Here is a 17,682-nt window from a genome sequence, read left to right on the forward strand (position 1 = left end):
TCATTATGTTTGATGATTCAAGCAAAAATAGCAACATCGTTTAATATGATTCTAAATATACATGGAGTTCTGTGTTTGGTTCTACATATGAGGAGCTGGGAAGTCATCACTCTATCCTAAAAGTCAGTAATTCTTCTTGGATCTATGAGACAGTGGACGACACAAGACAAAACACTGCTCCAAAGATGGAAGAGACTAACAGATTAGTACAGGGAGATATGGCTTTCTGGAGCAGAGACTTATAAGCAGAAACTGCTATGGGAACCAGTACTGGCTTTGTGAAGCTGGAATTATAATTGACAAATTGCTGGACACTCAGTGCAGACAACTCTGAGTATTACAAACTCTAAGTAGCGCAAACCACTAGACTATTCAGATATGACCTAAATCAAATCCCTGATGATTATACAGTGGAAGTGAGAAATAGATTTAAGGGACTACATCTGACTGATAGAGCGCCTGATGAACTCTGGACAGAAGTTCGTGACATTGTACAGGACACAGGGTCCAAGACCATCCCCATGGAAAAGAAATGCAAAAAAGCAAAATGGCTGTCTGGGGAGGCCTTACAAATAGCTGTGAAAAGAAGAGAGGCAAAAGGCAAAGGAGAAAAGGAAAGATATAAGCATCTGAATGAAGAGTTCCAAAGAATAGCAATGAGAGATAAAAATGCCTTCCTCAGCGATCAATGCAAAGAAATAGAAGAAAATAACAGATTAGGAAAAACAAGAGATCTTTTCAAGAAAATTAGAGCTATCAAGGGAACGTTTCATGCAAAGATGGGCTCGATAAAGAACAGAAATGGTATGGACCTAACAGAAGCAGAAGATATTAAGAAGAGGTGGCAAGAATACACAGAAGAACTGTACAAAAAAGATCTTCACGACCAAGATAATCACGATGGCGTGATCACTCACCTGGAACCAGACATCTTGGAATGTGAAGTCAAGTGGGCCTTAGAGAGCATCACTACGAACAAAGCTAGTGGAGGTGATGGAATTCCAATTGAGCTATTTCAAATCCTGAAAGATGATGCTGTGAAAGTGCTACACTCAATATGCCAGCAAATTTGGAAAACTCAGCAATGGCCACAGGACTGGAAAAGGTCAGTCTTCATTCCAATCCCAAAGAAAGGCAATGCCAAAGAATGCTCAAACTACCGCACAATTGCAGTCATCTCAAACGCTAGTAAAGTCATGCTCAAAATTCTCCAAGCCAGGCTTCAGCAATATGTGAACCGTGAACTTCCAGATGTTCAAGCAGGTTTTAGAAAAGGCAGAGGCACCAGAGATCAAATTGCCAACATCTGCTGGATCATGGAGAAAGCAAGAGAGTTCCAGAAAAACATCTATTTCTGCTTCATTGACTATGCCAAAGCCTTTGATTGTGTGGATCACAATAAACTGTGGAAAATTCTGAAAGAGATGGGAATACCAGACCACCTGATCTGCCTCTTGAGAAACCTGTATGCAGGTCAGAAAGCAACAGTTAGAACTGGACATGGAACAACAGATTGGTTCCAAATAGGGAAAGTAGTACGTCAAGGTTGTATATTGTCACCCTGCTTATTTAACTTATATGCAGAGTACATCATGAGGAATGCTGGGCTGGAAGAAGCACAAGCTGGAATCAAGATTGCCGGGAGAAATATCAATAACCTCAGATATGCAGATGACACTACCCTTATGGCAGAAAGTGAAGAGGAACTCAAAGGCCTCTTGATGAAAGTGAAAGAGGAGAGTGAAAAGGTTGGCTTGAAGCTCAACATTCAGAAAACGAAGATCATGGCATCTGGTCCCATCACTTCATGGGAAATAGATGGGGAAACAGTGGAAACAGTGTCAGACTTTATTTTTTGGGCTCCAAAATCACTGCAGATGCTGATTGCAGCCAGGAAATTAAAAGACGCTTACTCCTTGGAAGGAAAGTTATGACCAACCTAGATAGCATATTAAAAAGCAGAGACATTACTTTGCCAACCAAGGTCCGTCTAGTCAAGGCTATGGTTTTTCCCGTGGTCATGTATAGATGTAGAGTTGGACTGTGAAGAAAGCTGATCACTGAAGAACTGATGCTTTTGAACTATGGTGCTGGAGAAGACTCTTGAGAGTCCCTTGGACTGCAAGGAAATCCAACCAGTCCATTCTAAAGGAGATCAATCCTGGGTGTTCATTGGAAGGACTGATGCTAAAGCTGAAACTCCAATACTTTGGCCACCTCATGCAACGAGTTGACTCACTGGAAAAGAGTCTGATGCTGGGAGGGATTGGGGGTGGGAGGAGACGGGGATGACAGAGAATGAGATGGCTGGATGGCATCACCGACTCGATGGACATGAGTTTGAGTTAACTCCGGGAGTTGGTGATGGACAGGGAGGCCTGGCGTGCTGTGATTCATGGGGTCGCAAAGAGTCAGACACGACTGAGCGACTTAACTGAACTGAAGGGGACCAAGTCTAGGAGTTATGCAATATTATGCAATTTACCTCCAGGAGTTAATGGTAAGTATCGGAGAGAAATCCCCTTGGGCCTCTGGAAGGAACCACTCTGAAATATACTAAAACACTCTTTCTTTCTTTCTTAGTAAGGCTTGCCCTCAGAAGAAACCAGTTAAACAGAGCATACCTTTTGGTGTATTATCAGGGCCTAAGTGAGTACTCTTGCCTGGAAAATCCCATGGACGGAGGAGCCTGGCAGGCTGCAGTCCATGGGGTCGCAAAGAGTCGGACACGACTGAGCGACTTCACTTTCATTTTTCACTTTCACGCATTGGTGAAGGAAATGGCAACCCACTCCAGTATTCTTGCCTGGAGAACCCCAGGGATGGGGGAGCCTGGTGGGCTGCCATCTATGGGGTCACACAGAGTCGGACACGACTGAAGTGACTTAGCAGCAGCAGCAGCAGCAAGTGACCTTGGAAAGGAAAATACCCAACTCCAGCCCACTCTAGCCATCCTGTCCCATGTAAGGTGGAGTAGGTGGGGAACTGAGGAACACTTGTGAAGTTCACAGCCCAAGGCATGGGTTCAGTAAAAGACTGAAATCTAATCTTAGAACTGTAAAATGCTTCCCCTCCCCTCACATTGTGTAGTTTAGCCGCTAAGTCCTGTCTGACTCTTGTGACCCCATGGGCTGTAGCCCACCAAGCTCCTTTGTCCATGGAATTTCCCAGACAAGAATACCCAAGTGGGTTGCCATTTCCTTCTCAAGGGGATCTTCCCAACCCAGGAATCGAAAACAGGTCGCCTGCATTGCAGGCAGACTCTTCCATCAGAGGTGAACTCTTTACCAACTGAGCCACAAGGGAAGCCCTCTCCTCACATTACTAAAGGTCTATTTGTAGCAGTTCCTCTTACCCAGTACATCATGTCCTGCTATCAAGAAAATAATTACAAGACAAACCAAAAGGTGAAAAACACAATTTGAAGAGACAAAGCAATCATCAGAAGCAGATATGGCAGAGATATTGTAATTATCATACTAGAAATTTAACACAACAGTGATTAATAATGCTAAGGGCTCTAATGGATAAAGTGGACAGCATATAAGAAAAGATATGCAATAATAATAGCAACAATATATTCAACTAAGTATATAAAGTGTGTGTGTATACATAATACCTTTTTAAATTGAAAAAATTATAGAAATGGACAACAAATTAGTGGTTGCCAAGGGTTAAGGAGGAGGAGCAGGAGGAAAGTGGGTGTGGCTATAAAAGAGCAGCACAAGCGATCCTGTAGTAATGGAACTGCTCTGTATCTTGACTATATCAGGGTCAATATCCTAGCTGTAATATTCTACCAAAGTTTTATAAGATGTTACCATGGGGACAAACTGCATAAAGAATACACAGATTCTTACTGTATTACTTCTTACTGGTGCATGTGAATCCACAATTATCTCAAAAGAAAAAGTTTAAAATATATGTACTCCAACTTTCAGATAAATTATGCCATTAAGTGTTGAAAATAAATTTTTAAAAAGCCATGATACATTAAGAACAAAGTGATAGCAAGATTTCATAATTATACTCTAACTCTACACTAAATTTGTTTTACAAGTGCTATTATTATGGGGATTTTCAATTAGAAATTGGTAGTTTAACAGAAGGGTTTTTTTGCATATTTTGTAATATATCACAGGCATCTAATGCCTTACACTTCCACATTGTACTTTCATGACTATCACACCAACATACAGAATTCACTAAATTAAAATGGAGAAATATGAGACTATTTGTTTGAATGCTAGCCAAAAGCTAAAGGAAACTGCTGTATTATGAACAGCAGAAACAACTTTGTTTCAGAAACTAAAGTTTATTTTAGAAATTAATTTCAAGCCTGTTTGAAAACAATTGTCATTCTAATAAGAATTAAAATTCAAACCATTTTGGATGATAAATATTTAAAAGCATTTGGTCTGGAAACTAAACTGGAAGACAGCAAGAAAACTAATGTTATAAAATCCACTGTGGTGGATTAAATGGCTGTTTTGCCAAGAGGATTTTGATCCACACTGCAAATTGCTGGAAATATATCCTCCTTCTATAACCACCACTACAGTTGTAGAAACATGATATTTATTCCCAAGGATCCAATTATTATTTTATCTATTCTTTGTCTTCTTACATGGCTTCTTTAAAAGCTTTATTTTAAAAAAATATACTTTGAGCACCCAATCCCTGAAGCATGAACATATACAAACCCCTATCAGTTCAGTTCAGTTCAGTTCAGTCGCTCAGTCGTGTCCGACTCTCCGCGACCCCATGAATCACAGCACGCCAGGCCTCCCTGTCCATCACCAACTCCCAGAGTACACTCAAACTCATGTCCACAGAGTCGGTGATGGCATCCAGCCATCTCATTCTCCGTCGTCCCCTTCTCCTCCCGCCCCCAACCTTTCCCAGCATCAGAGTCTTTTCCAGTGAGTCAACTCGTCGCATGAGGTGGCCAAAGTATTGCAGTTTCAGCTTTAGCATCAGTCCCTCCAATGAACACCCAGGATTGATCTCCTTTAGAATGGACTGGTTGGATCTCCTTGCAGTATAAGGGACTCTCAAGAGTCTTCTCCAACAAACCCCTATAAACATATTTAATTGTCTCTCCTCACCCAGACTACATGGAATCCAATAGGAAATCCTATTTCAAGCGCAGTGTCTTCCTTCTTGCTGTAATTTACGCATGCATTTATGTTTGGGATCACGTTCCTCTCACTGTTATTTCTAGACAGAAACCCACACTGCTTCCCAGGGTACATGCTAAGCAAGTGCAGTGGGCACCAACAAAGTAGGCAACATCAACCAGCAGGAAAAGTGAAAGGTAGAAATCAGCAAAGTCTTGTTTGAGGAGAAAATCAGAACCTAACTGAGCTTTATGGCTTAGTACAAATCTCCTCAACTTACTACAGGGTTCAGTTCAGTTCAGCTCAGTTCAGTCGCTCAGTCGTGTCCGACTCTTTGCAACCCCATGAATCACAGCACGCCAGGCCTCCCTGTCCATCACCAACTCCCGGAGTTCACTCAAACTCCTGTCCATCGAGTCGGTGATGCCATCCAGCCATCTCATTCTCTGTCGTCCCCTTCTCCTCCCGCCCCCACTACAGGGTTACATCTCTATAAACCCAACATAAGCTGAAAATAACATCAGTTGGAAATTATTTAATACACCTAACTTCTGGACATCACAGCTTAGCCCGACCTACCTTAAATGTGCTCAGAACACTTACATCAGCCTACAGTTGAGCAGGATCATCTAACACAAAGCCTATTTAAAATGTGTTGAGTAGCTCCTGTAATTCATTGAACACTATACTGAGAGTGAACACTAGAAAGACTGTCTGGGGACAGGAGAATTCTAAGTGTATGGGTTTGGGACTTCCAGTAGTTAAGACTCCATGTTCCCAATCTAGGAGCCATAGGTTCCACCCCTGGGCAGAGAAATAAGATCCCACATGCTGCACAGTAGTGCACCCTAAAAAGTAAATAAACATCTCAGTGTTGACCCTCGGGATCCTGTGACTCACAGGGAGCTTCGACTCACTGCTACCACCCAGCACTCCAAAAGTATCACACCGTATACTGTTAGCCTAGGAAAAAATCAAAATCCAAAAGTCAGAGTATGGTTTCCTGTGAATGTATATCATTTCTGCACCACCAAGAAGCCGAAAAATTATGTCAACAAATTATGTCAACGCATCATAAATCAGGGATTGTCTATCGTTGCATTAATTTGCTAAGTCTGCTATAACAAAGTATCACAAACTAAGTGATTTGAAAAACAGAAGTTTATCAACATAGTTCTGGGGGCTGGGAGTCCAAATTCAAAGTGTCGTCAGGGCTGGTACCTCCTGAGGGCTGTGAGGAAGAACTAGTTCATGCCTCTCCCCTTGTTTCTGGTGGTTTGCTTCACCTTGGTGGTTACCACACCTTGGCTGTAGGAGCATCACCCCATCCACTGCCTTCATCTTGACAAGTTATTCTCCCTGTGTGAGGGACTGTCTCCAAATATCCCATTTTTATAAGGACACCAGTCACTTTAGTTAAGGCCCACCCCAAAGACTTCATTTCAACTTGATGATCTCTATAAAAGCCCTGTCTCCAAATAAGGGTACATCCTGAAGTACTGGGGCCTAAGACCCTAACATAGGAATTTTGAGGGAATGAAATTCAACTCATTACAGTAGTGTTTGATTTTAAATAACTTTGGGAGGGAAAGGGACACCCAGATCTTCACAATGATTCTCCTTCCCCTCTATCACATCTGAACGACTCCCCTTTCAAAGCTCTATTAGGCCGAGGCTGTGTGTCCCTTTCTGTTACCATCTCTCACCAGCTTCGCTCATTTTGAGCTTCTTGTCATTTTTTCCTTAGTTTGTCCCCGTTCCTAACTCTCTATGCCCTAAATCTCAGTTTCTTCCCCAGCAATGCCTCTGGTCTCATGGCCAGCCATCACATAAGAAATGGAAAGTGGTAAGAGCTTTCACCTCTGGCTCACAGGCCTTCAATTACCAAATAAAAATAGGTTGCATCTCTGTGCAAATGAAACCATAGTCAGCCCCACAAAATCATAGTGAGTCAGCAGCAACCCTCCTTCACAAGAAAACTCTTAAGTGCATAGAAGCTCTCCTGACTTCAGGCTATCACCATACTTTCCACCTACACATAAGATACAAACCAATTTTACAGTAAAGATTATCAGAGAAAATATCCAAGTACTTTTTGTTATGCCTGTACTGAAAGTTACTCTGAAGTGGCTTTGTGAGGGAAAACATCTTAATCTGTAAAACTGTTGCATTTTATCCTAGAACTAGTAGAATAATCTTAAATTTTCATATGATAAAAAAAATCATTAACTGAGAAGAATAATCTGATGATTGAATAATCTGATCCAGTTATAGAGTGAGAAAGAAAGTGTGCTATCAACTACACGTAAGCTAATCCACAATAGGGGTCCTTTGGATGCAAGATAAAATGTTGATACATCTAGAGAAGTTATCGGTCTTATGGATATGCTTTTATAAGTGAAATATAATGAAGTACTGAGAATCCTAATATCGACGGATGTTTATATCAACCAGTTCAATACCTTGCATTACATGCAATACTAATAGAGCAGAAATGGTTGGCTCCCTCTCATTTCCACAGTGCTCTTTCAATGTGGTACAAGGCAAATTGCAATGTATTCTGCTTCCACTGAGCATATTTCTGTACAGTGAATCCAGGTCAAAATAACATCATTAAAGTAGTACTTTAAAGTTTATTTAATCCAAACCCTGGGTCACACATGACCCGAATAATTCACACTTGCCAAAAATGTCATCTAGTGTTTGATTTCCAGTGTCTGGTGATGAGGGTCACCATACCTTACCCCAAAACACTTTTACACAGTTGTGAAAATATCAATATAATATCTATTTTTTTACTCACTGAAGTACTCATTCAGCTGTTTACCAGTTCAACAAATATTTGTTGAGACCCTATTTGAAACCACCAGACACTACACAATGTGCTGTTATCATCTTTGTGGAGGACTTAGACATTTATGAAGAGCTTTCCACAAACATCAAGCCATTTAATCCTCACAAAAACCCTGTAAATAAAGTCTGATGATAATTAATTCATGATTTACACTAGAGATGAGAAAATTAAAGTTCAGTAGTTAAGTTACACCACCAGTGAAAGCGATGAGACTCAAACTCATATTGTAATTCTAAATGGTACTCTCTTTCAAATACATAAGCTAACAGAACAAAATTATCACACCTTCACATATCACCTAAAAATACCACAGATTCCTGTTATGTTTTCTCTTTTCCCAGTAAACACCTCCAGGTCCTCCAGCTTTTCTTCATAAAGTTTGGAGTTAAGACCTGGACATACCCAGCACCAAGCATCATAGCCCAGATGAGACAGGATATGGCCAGAAAAGAGAGAGAACTATTACTCCCACTGATACACAGGACATGGCCAGAAAAGACACAGAACTATTACTCCCATTGAGACACATTTTAAACATTGCAGTTTATAATCAGATCAGTTTTGTGCAACCAGGGAATACAGTTGAACATTTTTGAACTTGCAGCCAATATGCATTATCAGAAACTCATATCTTCACACTCCTTTCTCTGTCCCCTCCTAATTCTACCCTTTATATAGTTGAATTTTGAGACTTAATCACAAGACTTGAAAGCATGTCAAACACCTACACTCAGCACAGTTACTGAGGCAGCATCCTTTACAGAGTGGAGGTCAAAAACAAAGGGACTGTTAAAGTTCTTTGGCTTTTCATTTTATTTCACTTTTATATGTATTTTTTAATTTATTGTTCTTTTTTTTCTTTTTTTTAAATTTATTTATTTTAATTGAAGACTAATTACTTTGCATTATTGTATTGGTTTTGCCATACACTGACATGAATCTGCCCCAGGTGTACATATGTTCCCCATCTTGAACCCCCCTCCCCCTCCCTCCTCATCCCATCCCTCTGGTTCATCCCATTATACCAGCCCCGAGCATCTTGTATCATGCATCGAACTTGGACTGGCAATTCGTTTCACATTTGATAATATACAGGTTTCAATGCCATTCTCCCAAATCATCCCACCCTCGTCCTCTCCCACAGAGTCCAAAAGACTGTTCTATACATCTGTGTCTCTTTGGCTGTCTCACATACAGGGTTATCGTTACCATCTTTCTAAATTCCATATATATGCGTTAATATACTGTATTGGTGTTTTTCTTTCTGTCTTACTTCACTCTGTATAATAGGCTCCAGTTTCATCCACCTCATTAGAACTGATTCAAATGCATTCTTTTTAATTGCTGAGTAATACTCCATTGTGTATATGTACCACAGTTTTCTTATCCATTCGTCTGCAGATGGACATCTAGGTTGCTTCCATGTCCTGGCTATTATAAACAGTACTGCGATGAACATTGGAGTACATGTGTCTCTTTCAATTCTGGTTTCCTCGGTGTGTATACCCAGGAGTGCAATTGCTGGATCATATGGCAGTTCTATTTCTAGTTTTTTAAGGAATCTCCACACTGTTCTCCATAGTGGCTGTACTAGTTTATATCCCCACCAACAGTGTAAGAGGGTTCCCTTTTCTCCACACCCTCTCCAGCATTTATTGCTTGTAGACTTTTGGATAGCAGCCATTCTGACTGGTGTAAAATGGTACCTCATTGTGGTTTTGACTTGCATTTCTCTGATTATGAGTGATGTTGAGCATCTTTTCAGGTGTCTGTTACCCATCTGTATGTCTTCTTTGGAGAAATGTCTGTTTAGTTGTTTGGCCCATTTTTTGATTAGGTCGTTTGTTTTTCTGGAACTGAGCTGCAGGAGTTGCTTGTATATTTTTGAGATTAATCCTTTGTCCATTGCTTCATTTGCTATTATTTTCTCCCATTCTGAAGGCTGTCTTTTCACCTTGCTTATAGTTTCCTTTGCTGTGCAGAAGCTTTTAATTTTAATTAGGTCCATTTGTTTATTTTTGCTTTTATTTCCAATATTCTGGGAGGTAGGTCATGGAGGATCCTGCTGTGATTCATGTCGGAGAGTGCTTTGCCTATGTTCTCCTCTAGGAGTTTTATAGTTTCTGGTCTTACATTTAGATCTTTAATCCATTTTGAGTTTATTTTTGTGTATTTAATGGGCATATACTTCCAGATTCAAGTATTAATACTATTAGTAAATAATAACCATTCAGAGCCATGCAATACTTCATATAAACTGTTTAATTTCATTAGGACCCTGTGAAGCCACTGACAGATGAAGAATCTTGGGTTCCAAGAAATTAAATAAGTTCACCCAAAAGCCACACACCAACATGCTGGAGCTGGGATTCTAACCCAGATACATCTGACTTTGACCCAGCAGGCTCTCTCTCTTCCGTAACCACTTTCTTGTTCTCAATAATGAAAGCATCACTTTTTGTTTCTTTTTCTTAGGACTTTTTAACTGCTAGAATGCTTTTCACACAGTAGACCACAAAATAGTAGTGGACTGTTTTGTCTTTTCAATTAGGAGTTTTGCATCATTCTGGGTTTTAGCCTAGTATCAGGCTATTATTACAGGTCCATTTTTTAAACACATTTCAGATTATGTGGCCTTTTTCTACCTCTTACATTTGTCACTAATCAAACTCATTCTTTTTCCCTAAAACTATTCATTGTATTTTATTCTTTACCTCATTAAGATACCATTATTGTCTCAAATGAGAAAGTTCACAGTCATTACTAATCCTGCCTGCCTTCTAACCCCAACATAGAATTTTTCATCAAGACTACAGTTCTTATTTCCCAAATGTCTCTTAAACTCTTGATGCAGGTCCCCACAGTATTTTTTATATCTTACTGCACTGGGTCCTAATTGATCCACCTGCTTCTAGTCTCCCTAGCTGCATTCCTCCCCACACAATGGCACCAGATTTATCTTTCTAACCACATAGCTAAATATTTTTCAACTTTTTATAAGCTGACCCCAACCTATGTTTCCTGCTATGTTTATCTCTACTCCCAGTCCCCTCATGCCCACATCTAGGCTATGTGACTCACCCCTATCAAAGAGCTCATGTTCTTTCACAACTTCCTTTTATGAACACCATTCCCTCTGTCTGGAATGAATTTCTTGTCCTGACAAAGACCTATCTCCTATCACCTCCCATACTCCTCCATTTCCTTCAGATAGAATTCACTGTTCTGATATTTTTGCTAAGAGAACATTTTTGTACATAATTCTTAGGATAAGCATTTATGCTTTGTTGAAGTCATTTTTTCATTAACTGTCTCTCCTATGTGAATATGAGTTCCTCAAAAACAAGAATCTTGATATTTTTGCTTATTACCTTCAGTTCAGTTCAGTCACTCAGTCGTGTCCGACTCTCCGTGACCCCATGAATCACAGCACACCAGGCCTCCCTGTCCATCACCAACTCCCGGAGTTCACTCAAACTCATGTCCACAGAGTCGGTGATGCCATCCAGCCATCTCATTCTCGGTCATCCCCTTCTCCTCCCGCCCCCAACCTTTCCCAGCATCAGACTCTTTTCCAGTGAGTCAACTCGTTGCATAGGTGGCCAAAGTATTGCAGTTTCAGCTTTAGCATCAGTAAGTACCAAATACATAGTAGATGTTCAATAAATATTTGCATGAAAGAAGAGTATTTCCTCTGAGATCTGAGCTGACCTGAAATTTTCCTGTCATATATACTGGTCTATTTAGTTATTGCCACATTTCTTCCTAATTGGTATTATTTGTTTTTGTACTGTTAGAATTTCAGCTTTGAAATCTCCTGTACTTCTCAGGCTGTCTTCTCTTTCACAGTTTCAAAATCATCTTTTTTCTGAACTTTTTGACTCCACACTAAGTCATGACAGATAGACTTTTGTGTATAAGAATTAAAAGTCCTCAGACACTAGTTGATAACAATTTCCTAAGTCTTTGATGTGGATTTTGATTGATAACCATATGATAGGTGAGAATCTGCCCTCGGACTGAATTCTTCAGTTCCCTTCAATCATCTGGCATCCCAAATTCTCTACAAGCTCATTTGATCTGATGTCCATATCTCAGTAATGCCGCGTCAGCATTGGCACACAGATACACAAGAGAATGTTATCTGCCCATTTTGCAAATGGGAAAATTAAACCCAGAATGACCAAAGACACAATCTGATATAATTACGCAAGTGGATCCTCTCCCAAAAAGAAGGTCTAATAAGGCCTCTGCTCCCCAAACTGGTTTGTTTCCTTCCTTACATGCCTACATATTTGTGTTTTATTCCCCTAAGGGCTTTATAGAAATTTCTATCATTTGCAATCTGTTCTTCTTAGTTATATGAATCTATTTTCTCTTCAACCAGCACTTTTCTTTCCTTGACTTAAAAAAAGAAAATAAAGAACCAGCTTTACTAAAATCATGTTGCAGCTCTCCTACACTTCAGTAAGTACAGAAGCTAAAATTGACTTACTTTACTGCATGTTGTGTCATTCACCTAATGATATAATCTAAGAGAATAACCTCTGATTTGAAAACTGTAAAGGCACATCTTAAGACTGGACAAACTTAAATCTGGTGTGAGTACAAGTCATGGGATTTTTTTATTTAGCGTGTCCTTGGAAATTATCTGCTTCCCTGGTGGCTCAGATGGTAAAGCATCTGCCTGCAATGAGAGAGACTTGGGTTCAATCCCTGGGTTGGGAAGATCCCCTGGAGAAGGAGATGGCTACCCACTCAAGTACTTTTGACTGGAAAATTCCATGGACTGAGGAGTCTGGTTGGCTACAATCCATGGGATTGCAAAGAGTTGGACACAACTGAGCAACTTCACTTTCACTTGGAAATTATCCAGGCTAACCTTTTCTTCACTAAAGGTTGGCCCCTAATTGATCCACCTGCCGGATCCACCATTCTGAAAACTGAAGCTCAGAAAGGCCAAGTGACTTCTCTGGGGAAACTGAGGATTATAAACCAGGACAAGAGCAGAACTCAACACTTCTGACTCCTTATCCCATCATGCCCTTTCTACTTTTGGCTGTTTCAAGCATGGAGACCACACCTTGTTATTACTATGCTTAAACTCAAATGGTAATAAAATGATGTCATATGAAAGTGATTATTTAATCTATGGAAGTTTCTCAGTCATCTCTGACTCTGTAGGACCCCATGGACTGTAGTCAGCCAGGCTCCTCTGTCTGTGGAATTCTCCTCAGGGAATCCTTCTCCAGGTGATCTTCCCAACCCAGGAATCGAACCCATGTCTCCAGCATTGCAGGTGGATTCTTTACCAACTGAGCTACCAAGGAAGCCCATAAATATTGGACTGAGTAGCCATGCCCTCCTCCAGGGAATCTTCCCAACCCAGGGATCAAGCCCAGGTCTCCCACATTACAGGCAGATTCTTTACCATCTGAGCCACCAGGGAAGCCCAAGAATACTGGTGTGGGTAGCCTATCCCTTCTCCAGAAGATTTTCCCAACCCAGGAATTGAACCCGGGTCTCCTGCATTGCACTTGGATTCTTTACCACCTGAGCTACCAGGGAAGTCCCTCTTTCTTATGTAATTTGTAAAAGAAAAGAAAGCCTCTGATATGTTTCATACCAGTCACCACTTTGAGTATGGAAAAATACATCGGTTTCTGGACACACTGATGTCTTCAGATCTATTATCAAAGAGTAATATTACTGAGGGCCTACCATATCCTAGGTATTGGGAATAAGGAACACGATGGACCTAGTTGCCTGCCTTACGCAGCAAGCTCAGACAGGAAGATGGATACTATATAAGGCATTATAAACAATTAAGAATTAAAATAGGCAAAGAGATGAATGGACTGCTGTGGGGATATGTTACTGAGAACCCCAACCTGATTTGAGTCATCAAGGAGTATATCCCTGAGACACTGATATTGAACCTGAAATCCAGAGGATATGTAAGCATTCCAATGAGAGTATTCCATCAGAGGGCATAGCATTAGGAAAATCAAGAGTGCATAGAATGCTGCATGGTTGTGCTTAGAAAACTGAGAGATGTACCACAGGGCTAAAGCAAATGGAATTACAGGAGACAGAATTAGAGACACAAGTGTAGTGTAACCAGATCACCCAGAGACGTGTAGCTCATGTTAAGGACTTAGGAATCCATTTAGGCATTTTAAGCAGGGCAAACTGTGATCAGATACACATTTTTAAAAGATCATTCCAGTATTACTGGGATAATGGGTTGAAAGGATAGCATGTAGACAGACCAGGCAGGAGGCGAATACCTAGGCCAGGTGAAGCATGCATAGAGTCTGTACCCTAGACCTCCCAGGGTAATTCAGTGGTACTCTCTATTCAAATGACATATCTTGTGTTTCTTCTTTGTGTTTTCTAATGAAAAGCAACCCAGTTAGTCAACACTGCTCTTAATAAACACAATTTTCAAAAAAGATAGCAGCCACCCAACAGATATTTTGAAACTATTATTTTTCTGTAGGACATGTTTTTTGTTGCATTGGGGTTGTAATTTTAATTGTATTGGGGATAATTGCAATTATTATCATTGTAAAGAGATTTAATTTAGATGATACATTTTCAGTGCAAATAACTTGAGAGAGCCATCAACTCAACTATCAAAGTAACAGTAAAGTGCCATCTATCATGTTTGCTTTGATATAAGTTGGATAGTATAAATGGATGGAATACATAAAATCATGCACTGACTTCATGACAGAATTAAAAAATATTCTGTCAATCATTTTGAGGATTGCTGCAATAATCAGATATCATAAATTATATAAACTTTTGCAAAAAATTTACCTGAAGTAATTTTAGGTTTTCAAAAATAATTGTTTTCACATAAATAAGCTATGTTATTTTCTTATGGAAACCAACAGATCACCTTTTGTGATATAAGACCTAACTATAACATATAGATGAGTGCGACTATGTATTATTCTCTTTTTGACAACCTGAATTATCTTTTGGGTATTACTCCAAATGATAAATCAAGTGATTTAAAAGCAGAGCTCAAAATTGGAAAATTGAACTTGTAAGTGCTTTTATCTTAAGTAGATGATATGTTCATGCACCTTGAAGAGTAAGTGCTCTAGCTTTGAGCTAACTTTATGACAATAGGCTCTTCAGTGAGTGATTTTAGACTAATAGAATATGCAGGTCCTGGGAATCAGGGTTAAGTATGAATTGTTATTCATCATGAAAGCCCAACTCAACATATATGTAAACTGTTTTACTCTGACAAACAGCACAATACATTCAACTGTCATTGAATAATTTTAAGTTTGCTTGGAAGAAAGACTAATAATTTATTTTTAAGCACTATTTTTTATATATTATTTTATCTTTTTTTTTTTCAACTTTTCCTTTTTATTTAAAAGAAATGGCTCCAGCTAAGACAATATGGAAAATTCATTTTTCTCCCAAGTGGCCTAAGTGAAGTGAAAGCTGCTTAGTCATGTCAGACTCTTTGCTACCCCACTACTATACAGTCCATGGAATTCTCCAGGCCAAAATACTGGAGTGGGTACCCTTTTGTTTCTTCAGGGGATCTTCCCAACCCAGGGATCGAACCCAGGTTTCCTGCATTGTAGGCAGATTCTTTACCAGCTGAGCCACAAGGGAAGCCCAAGAATATTGGCGTGGGTAGCCTATTCCTTCTCCAGGAGATCTTCCTGACCCAGGAATTGAACCAGGGTCTCTTGTGTTGCAGGCAGATTCTTTACTAACTGAGATATGGGGGCATACTAATTAATGTAGAATCACTGGTTTTGAGGGGGATAGATTTTGTGTCATTCTTCTTTTAGATAATGGAATAATTTTTTTACCAGTTATTTCTTTCTGAAATCCTTGGTTTCACTGACCATTAAAGACAGCAGGTAATGATACTCCCAAGTTTCATTCTCCAACATATGGGACCTAGTGGTAAATTGCTGCATGTCTTCTTCATGTTCCTAAAACAAAGGACGCTGAAATGAAAATCAAGAGGGGGCCTTTATGTTTAATTGTATCTGTCACTGCCAGTTCTGTTCCAACACTGGACCTGTCTGTGCCGTTTACTTTTAACTTCCTCGCCCTTTTCCTGTATATACAAACCTGGGGAAACAACAAGCATCGTTGTATCTGTTTATTTCTTCCAGGTTGGACGAATTGAAGATTTTCTATACCAATTAGAGGATAGTTTCTTAAAAACTAAAAAACTGAGAACTGCTCGAAGGCAAAAAACAAAAATGAAGCGGCTTCAAACTGTACAGCAAAGCTAGTCACTGGGGAGCAGGTGCCACCACAGAGAGACATCCCAGAGAAAGGGGCCGTGGCATCCCACCAGCCTGACCGTGACAGCCAGCATCAAAGGCCTAACGCCACAAGGATGAGGTGGTGCTCCTCTGGGCAAAGATGTTCCACACTTCATTAATCTCAACTGGCAGCAATAAATGTTCTCAGCAAGTTTCACCTGACTCTTGTTCAAATTCATCTTAGTTAAATAGCTTATCAAATAACTATTGCTGCCTCTCTCACCTGTCTTGTCCTTTCAGCACTGACTAAAGTGCATCAGGTCTACCCAAGTACATTTCAGTATGTGTGCATATTCATTACGAATCAGTAACACACGGATATGGACAGATGATATAAATGCAGAATTTAAGAATTACAAAACTGATAATATACTTTCTTGATTTTTATAGAGATTGCCAACATAGTATGGCTGGTATCAGTTATATCATTAAAATCTGTACTTTTTCCCTCTGGATCCTTCATATCCCCTTGGCCCTTAAATCACTCAACTCAAACACACATATTTGACAAAGTAATGAGTCAAGAATCATTACTGAAGACCTCAGTTGACACCAGTAAGGAGGTATGAGAATAGAGTAAGAAGGTGGGACCCAGATACAGAGTAAAATAGATAAGAAAATGTAAATTTTAAAAATAATGGAGAAAATTAATAATATCTCAGAGTACATTAATAATATGAAAAGGATACTTAGTGCTGAATTTTTCATTATATGGTGAGATTGTAAAGAAATCAATAATTCAGCCTTAAGTGTATGTTAGATTTGTATAGTCATAATTATGTGAGATATAAATATTTTGAAAGTTTGAAACAAATTATGACCTTGATTTCCCTGTAGACCATTTGCTTAATTCATACCTTTAACAAAGAGTTTTTCTCTTTTCTCCCTCACTCCACCCAGAGATCATCATCATTGCCATCACATTCCCTCAGGTTAGATATTAATGGTAGTCAGTTAAAGATAGGGGTATTTAAGAAACTCCTTTTAGTTTCTAGACTCAGACCAGCACAGCAACTCAGTTCTATTCTTGTAAGTAGCGAAAATAATTTCTTTCCATGGGCACTTGAGTCTGTAGCCAGATGTGAGAGTCTAAGACAAACGGCTCAGCCTCCCATTCAGCCACTTCCGCTGTTATCTCTCTTAATCACTGTCTGTCCAGGAAAATCCCATGGACGGAGGAGCCTGGTAGGCTTCAGACATGGGGTCTTGAAGAGTCAGACACAACTGAGCGACTTCACTCTCCCTTTTCACTTTCATGCATTGGAGAAGGAAATGGCAACCCACTTCAGTATTCTTGCCTGGAGAATCCCAGGGACAGGGGAGCCTGGTGGGCTGCCATCTATGGGGTCACACAGAGTCGGACACGACTGAAGCGACTTAGCAACAGCAG

At 39.8% G+C, this 17,682-nt stretch overlaps 1 protein-coding gene across 1 annotated transcript in view; it reads left to right on the forward strand.

The window, feature by feature from the left end:
- SPATA16 (spermatogenesis associated 16) overlaps window positions 1-16,259 on the forward strand; it is a 266,115-nt gene extending 249,856 nt beyond the window's left edge. Inside the window, exon 10 of the mRNA XM_088842623.1 lies at window positions 16,137-16,259. Coding sequence (XP_088698749.1) covers window positions 16,137-16,259 — 123 coding nt within the window. The remainder of the gene's footprint in view (window positions 1-16,136) is intronic.
- Window positions 16,260-17,682: the final 1,423 nt, after the last annotated feature.

This window comes from Moschus berezovskii, chromosome 1, assembly GCF_049115385.1.
Source record: "Moschus berezovskii isolate FMDL1 chromosome 1, NW_MosBer_1.0, whole genome shotgun sequence".
NCBI lineage: Eukaryota > Metazoa > Chordata > Mammalia > Artiodactyla > Moschidae > Moschus > Moschus berezovskii.